General features: G+C 43.8%; 1 protein-coding gene across 1 annotated transcript in view; it reads right to left on the bottom strand.

Moving 5' to 3' along the window:
• M1ap (meiosis 1 associated protein) overlaps positions 1–7,065 on the bottom strand; it is a 74,820-nt gene that overhangs the window by 3,293 nt on the left and 64,462 nt on the right. The window contains exon 7 of the mRNA XM_005364692.3: positions 2,348–2,554. Coding sequence (XP_005364749.1) covers positions 2,348–2,554 — 207 coding nt within the window. The remainder of the gene's footprint in view (positions 1–2,347; positions 2,555–7,065) is intronic.

Consider the following 7,065-nt stretch of genomic DNA (forward strand, 5'->3'; position numbering starts at 1 on the left):
ACAGGTGGAGCCACATGCATATGATGGGACTATAGTGTCACACAGGTGCATAGGAATGCACATGCATATGACAGGACTATAGTGTCACACAGGTGGAGCCACAGACATACTGCCATCTGTCTAGAGGCTTGGCATGAACACACTCCAACACCATAATGAACACCTGAAGACATGAACGTTCACCCACATCTTCCCATTGGGCATCTCCCTTATTAGCCATCATTCCTTTGTTCCCACTCCTTTGATCCCTCCTCCCTGTTGTGCTCCTCATGGTCCCCTCTCCAAGGCAAGTGTAGATGACAGGAGGGTCATGATGGCTGGCTTTTGCAAAGGGTACTCCTGACCAAGCTAAACAAATCAAATTCAACTCCTGGACCTGAACTGTCTGTCTGGACTTCCTCCCCTGGCTGCTCTCAGCTTTCCCTTCTGGGGTACTTGCCCTTTTCTCTTCACAGCTAGCTACCTGTTGGTACTCATTTAAATAATATATATATATATTATGCATTTTGATAAATAAATCTTGCCTGAAGACCAGAGGCTACTAGAGGTCAGACAATGGTGGCACACACCAGGATTTGGGAGACAGAGTTAGATGCACCTCTGTGAGTTCGAGGTGACCCTGGGATACACAAGATTAATGCAGAAATAAATCCAGGTGTGGTGGCTCACACCTTAACCCCAGTCCTAGGGAGTCACACGTCTTTAATCCCAGCACGAGGGGGAATATAAAATGGGAGGAGAGAGACTCAGTTGGTTTAGTCTGTGGTCAGTCGCTTAACCTTGGTAGAGGTAGGGCTTCTCTAGTGGCTTGGCTCCCTTGATTTTCAGGTTTTTGGGTTGAACCCCAACATCAGACTCTGGGTTTTATTATTTGTGCTACATATATATTTTTTTCTCTTAATTTATTATGTTGAATTTGATACCATAGGTAAGATTTTTTCATGTGTTTGACATCAAACACAGTATGTTCATTTTAAAATACAGAATGACAAAAATATCAATTTTTTTGTACAAAGCACATGTTTTCAAGGGCATAAGATTCAAGGAGGTGGTGGCAAGTCTATCATAAGGTGGATAGTATGATCATCTATACCTAAAGAAGACCAGTAAGAACCTACATAGAATTACATTATTTCTTCCCTAAACTCTGCAATTCTTTCAAGTGCTGGGATCGTCTTCTCTAATCACCTTTATCGTCCCTCTATCAAGAAGCCCATCCTATGAATATATATATAATGCATAGTTGGTCTGTCTTTACAAGGCCACCAAATAATTTTTTCTCATTTTACAATCCCAGTTCCCTCTCCCTCCTCTCTTCCTGCTTCCCCCACCTTTCACTCACCCCACTCCCCATCCACTCCTCAGAGAGGGTGAGACCTCCCATGGGGAGTCAACAAAGTCTCGCATCACTTTGAGGCTGAGCAAGGTATACCTCCAAAGAGAATGGGCTGCAAAAAGCCAATTTAAGCACTGGGGATAAATCCTGGTCCCACTGCCAGTGAATCCACAGACTGCCCCAGCCACACAACTGTCACCCACATTCGAGGGCTTAGTTCAGGCCTATGCTTGTTCCCCCACTGTCAGTCCAGAGTTGGTGAGCTCACACTAGCTCAGGTCAGCGTTTCTGTGGGTATCCTTAGGGGTATGTGTGTATGTGTGTGTGTGTGTACATGTTTATGCATGTGCCCACGTCTATGGGATCTTCTAAAATGAATGGCACTAATTCCAAATTATTTGCCTATGTCAAGGCCCATTTCTCTCTCAACTCTCTGCACAAATCTCTCCCTCAAATCAGGCTTGTTTCTCAATTAATTTTCGCCTTGCTGCCTTAATCAGACCATTGAGTTCTTCCCACTTTATTTTCTACTTTTGTTTTTATTTCTGATGGCCGTAACAAACCCTGCCTGCTCCCCATCTCTTCCTTATGACTCTGTTTTTCTCCCGCACCCCTTTCTCAAGCTCTGCTCTATTTCCCCACGTATGGCGGTTTAAATGAGACTGACTACCGAAGGCTCATATATTTGCATGCTCAGTCCCCAGTTGGTGAATACTTTGGAAAGATTAGGAGATGTGGCCCTGTTGGAGAAGGTGTGTCTCTGGGAGTGCGTTTTGAGGTTTCAGAAGCCCACAGCACGCCCAGTGTCTCTCTGCCTGAGCATTAGGATGTAGCTCTCCACCACTGCCCCAGTGTCATGTGTGCCACCATGTTCTCCACCATGTTGATAATGGACTGAGCCTCTGAAACTGTAAGCGAACCCCCAGTTGAATGCTTTCTTTTTATAAGAATTTCTTGGTCATGGTTTCTCTTCACAGCAATAGAACTCTAAGACACACAGGCTCCACTTGCCTCAATGGTCTTTAGGCTGTCTTCAGGTGGCTCCTCGGACAGCGGGGGGAAGAAGCCAGGCAGCATCAGTTCCCTGGTGGCCACCAACTTCACCAGCAGTGTGAGAGACTGAGATGGTGTGATCACATAGAAGTTACTGGCAGGGACATTCTGGCTGCGTCTGGGGATCTGGGGTTCCCCTCTGGCCAACAGCAGCCAATCTCTTTTCTGCAACAAGGACACACACTTCAGTTTTTGGCTTGTTTTGAGGACAGTCCCGACTGCAGATTCTGAGTTCTCTTTGGGGTGTCAAGGAGGCCTTTAAAAGGGAGGAGTTCCTAAAAGCACCATTACTGTTCTTCCTGTCTGGTTTAGGATATGCCCAAGAGAATACCCAAAAGGTTTTGGGGAAGATACAAACTAAATGTTCTTTAGTTTGAAGTGTGTTCATTCTAGTTAGATATTAAACTATTAAATAGTAACTAAGTGTAGAGTCTAAAAAAATGACAATCTTGTGTATGTTGTATAATGACATTTATGTGTGTATGAGTGTGTGTACAGACATGCATGTGCCATGGTGTGTGTATGTCAGGGGACAAGATTTGGAACTTGGTTCTTGCCTTCCACCTTGTTGTAGCAAGGTATTTGTTTCTGAAATATATTCTAGGCTAGTTGACCCACAGTCTTCTGGGTAATTTTCCTATCTCCACTCCTATCTTGCCACAGATTAAAGACACATGCCACCAGGGCCTAGAGAGATGGCTCAGCAGTTAAAGGCACTGATTGCTCTTCCAGAGGATCTGGATTCAATGTCCAGGATCCACATGGTGGCTCACAACCATCTGTACTTCCAGTTTCAGGGGATCCAATGCCTGTTTCTTCTGGCCTTCTTGGGCACCAGGCACCCAAGTGGTGCTTGGATGTACACGTGGGCAAAATATGTATAAAATAAAATAAAATAAAATGGACTAGAGTGCTTGGATTGAGCTTGAATGGGCAGGGTTGCATGGCTACTGGTTTTACTCAGTGACCCATCTCTTCTACCTCAGATTTTTGTTTACTATTAGGTGTGGGGGTATTTACCTTTAATCCCTGTACTCAGGAGATGGAGGCTAGAGACTCACCACTTGAAGGTCAGCCTGGGCCTATATATGAGACCTTGTCTCCAGAAAACAAAAACAAACAAAAGAACAATTCTTTCTAGAATTACAATTCTTCGTAAATATATTTTTTGTACTAGAAATTTAATATGATAACATTAATCAACCTCCCTCCCAAGACAGTTTTTGCTTTGTGACCCCAGTTATCTAAGAACTCACTACTGTAGCCCAGGCTTCACTACTGCTAGGCTGCTCTAACACCCTGTGCTGGGGTGACTCACCATGCCTGGTTTCAAGAATTATAATTGTGTGTGTGTGTGTGTGTGTGTGTGTGTGTGTGTGTGTGTGTGTGTGTAGGAGAACCTCAGGTGTCATTTTTCAGGTGCCGTTTTCTTAAACAGGGTTTCTCTTTGGCCTGGAACTCACCCAGTAGGCTAGGCTAGCTATCTGGTTTCTGCCTCTCCATCACTGGGATTATAAGCATGTACCACAATGCTAATTTTTTTTAATGTGGGTTGTTCTAGGGATCAAACTCAAGTCTGACTGAGGCATTTTTCCAGTCTCTCTTTCTTTTTAATTTTTTTGTGTGTCACTAGAAATAAAACGTAGGGCCTCACACATGCTAGACAAACACTCTACCACTGAGCTAGTTTTCCTAGCCCTAATTCTTAAAGTTAGTCTTGAAATGGAGGTGTGTAGAGGAGGTGAGGGACATCAGGTCTTATTTTGAGAATAAAGTCTGGTGGTGTTGGCACCGAAGGCAGTTGGGATGGGATGGATGACTGTGGGGGATGCCCCTGGAATACCCAGGGAAGGTTTAAGAAGATGCCGAAGTAGCCTGCAGACCAAGAAGAGAAAGAGGAAGTGAACAGGGGAAAGTTTTAGTACAGCAAGGCAGTGGGTGGGGACAGGACCCTTGAGATCAACTCGGTGAGTCCACAGAACAAAGTGAGGTGCTAGACCCTGCGCGCAGTGGCTCTGTGAATGTCACATGCCACAGAGACAGCAGAGGTTAGCACCCAGAGAGGAAGAAGAGACAAGCATTTACAAATGAATTTGTAGGCACACCCTTTTTTTTATGAGATGGAAACAAGACAACTTTCTTTGGTCCTTTTTCAAGGAAAACCACAAATCTCCAAGAAACATGGAGTCAAATGGTTATAGTCATCGGTAAGTTATGTCCTCTTGCTGGCAGAGACCATTAATCATCTCTGGCACAAATGTAACAGTTTCCCAGTTACACAACATGGAAACAACAAACCCTTACTAGTTCTATCATTCTAACATAAGAACAATGTGGAAGACAACAGAAAAAGGGGCCATCAGTGCTGAGTGGAAGACCATGGGAAAGGGACCTTCTGTAGCATGAATTCTAATTGTTCTTAATAATAAAAACTCAGAGCCAGATATTAGGAGATGAAAGTTGAAGGGTCAGAGAAGCAGAGCGGCCAGCCACTAGAGTTCTTACCTCTACCAATGTTCAGACCTAAGGGACAATCCTGTTTCTATGAATCCTCAAACTGCATCTCCAGACTGAATCCTCAGACTGCATCTGAGCTCCTGTCTCCTTCCACTTCATATTCTTCTCTCTGCCCAGCCATATCACTCCTGTCTCCACCTCCCTAGTTGTGGGATTAAAGGCATAGGATCCCAAGTGCTGGGATCACCTATGTGTGAATTCTGTTTCTCTTTTAGACAGATTCAATCTTGTGTAGCCCAGGGTGGCCTTGAACTCACAGACTTCCATCTGCTTCTGTCTCCCAAGAGGTGGGATTAAAGTATGGGCCACCACTGCCTGGTCTTTTATGGCTAACTAGTGACTTAGCTTTGTACTCTGATCTTCAGGCAAGCTTTATCTGTTAGATTACAAACAAAATATCACCACACCCATCATTACTTTGTGGAAGACAAGAGAAAGTGACACAGGGAGGCATCTAACACCTGCTGGTGGCTTCGGAGGGAGGAGGTAAAGCTCTGCCATCTTAACTCAGTGCCATCAAACCACACAGCACAGAATACCACGGAGTCTGGTGGTCTCGGGCAAGGGGCAGGGCACCCACTCATGCATCCAAGAAGAAAAGCTGTGACAGACTATTCTTGTGGTTGACAGTTATGGGCTGATAAGGGAAGTATGGTGCCTCTTCAATAAAATCTTGGATGAAGATAGGTGAGAAGCATGATGCTTCCTCAAGAGAAGCATGGGTGGAGATGGGTGATCCAGGCATGGGAAAGCTAACTGTAACTATAATAATAATCTAAAACAGTGGAATGCTTACCCAGCCCCAGGCACTGTGTGAAGAGCATGTGGAGACCTTAGAAGTTCATATGTGGGCTGGAGAGATGGCTCAGCAGTTAAGAGCACTGACTGCTCTTCCAGAGGACCTGGGTTCTATTCCCAGCACTCATATGGCAGCTCACAACTGTCTATAACTCCAGTTCCAGAGGATCTGACACCCTCACACAGACATACATGCAGGCAAGACACCGATACACACAAATAAAAGTAACAGTAGAAAGAACTTCATATGCTGACACTATCTTTCTTATATCTAGAATTTTCCCCCTGAAGAACAGATTCAAACTGTAATACAAAGTCCATCTGAGGCTTACTGAATCCATCAAGCTAGGAGCAAATAATATTAAAATTATGGCGTATGTGCTTATCAGGGTATTTGCCTACTCTATAGCCTTGCTAAGTCTGAGGGAAGACTAGGCAATTGCTTAGCTTCCATTGGCCAAGGTAACTTCTGATTAGGGTTCAGGATTTCAATCATCATTGTTTTTCAGACTTCGTTTTGTACCAATCTAGGCATTTGTAAGTTTGTTAAAAATTTTTTGAGTGGGGAGCTGCAAAGATGGCTCAGCGGTTAGAAGCACTTGCAGAACTGAATAACTAGGTTTAGTTCCTGGCACCCTGGTGCTCACAATCACCCATAACTCCAGTTTCAGGAGATCTGACATCTTGTGATCTTCATGAGCACTAGGCATTCATGAGGTTCATACACATACATGCAGGCAAAACATTTATGCATATAAAGTTTTTTATTGAATAGTTATTAGGTTCTAAGCACTAGGTGTGTAGAAACTCACTAGATACTGTGTCCTCTTGGCATTTATAGTTGAGTAAAGGGAAGCTTGTAAGGGATGTTTATCTAAGATGTCACGTGATCCACTCTTCTGACTGGTCTATATTTAGGAATGATTGTCCAGTGCCCAGAAAACTTCTCAGTCCTAAACAAACTGATAATGTCAACTGCGTGCACAAGACTTAACTAAGCATGAGATATCTTGCTACTGAGACAATGAGCTAGGGAGCATGGCATGTGATGTTTCTTGGATCTCATCATTAAAGAAGAATAATCTCTATTATACTATGGGCTTGCTAAGAATCTCTGAGTGCTGCACACAGAACACCTTTGGTCACTGGACTCTGAGTCGACCAACCTGAGACAACAGCTAAGACTCTGTAGTCAGCTGGTATGGAGGAAAGACAGACAGAAGTCTCAAAAGTCCCTGCTAACACTGGAAACCATCAGAGGACCAAGAAGATTTGCTTTTTGCTGCTGAAATAATTTTATAGAATTTTTTTCTTTTTTTTCTTTTTTTTTTTTTTGGTTTTTCGAGACAGGGTTTCTCTGT

Source organism: Microtus ochrogaster (genome assembly GCF_000317375.1).
Source record: "Microtus ochrogaster isolate Prairie Vole_2 chromosome 14 unlocalized genomic scaffold, MicOch1.0 chr14_random_3, whole genome shotgun sequence".
Classification (NCBI taxonomy): Eukaryota; Metazoa; Chordata; class Mammalia; order Rodentia; family Cricetidae; genus Microtus; species Microtus ochrogaster.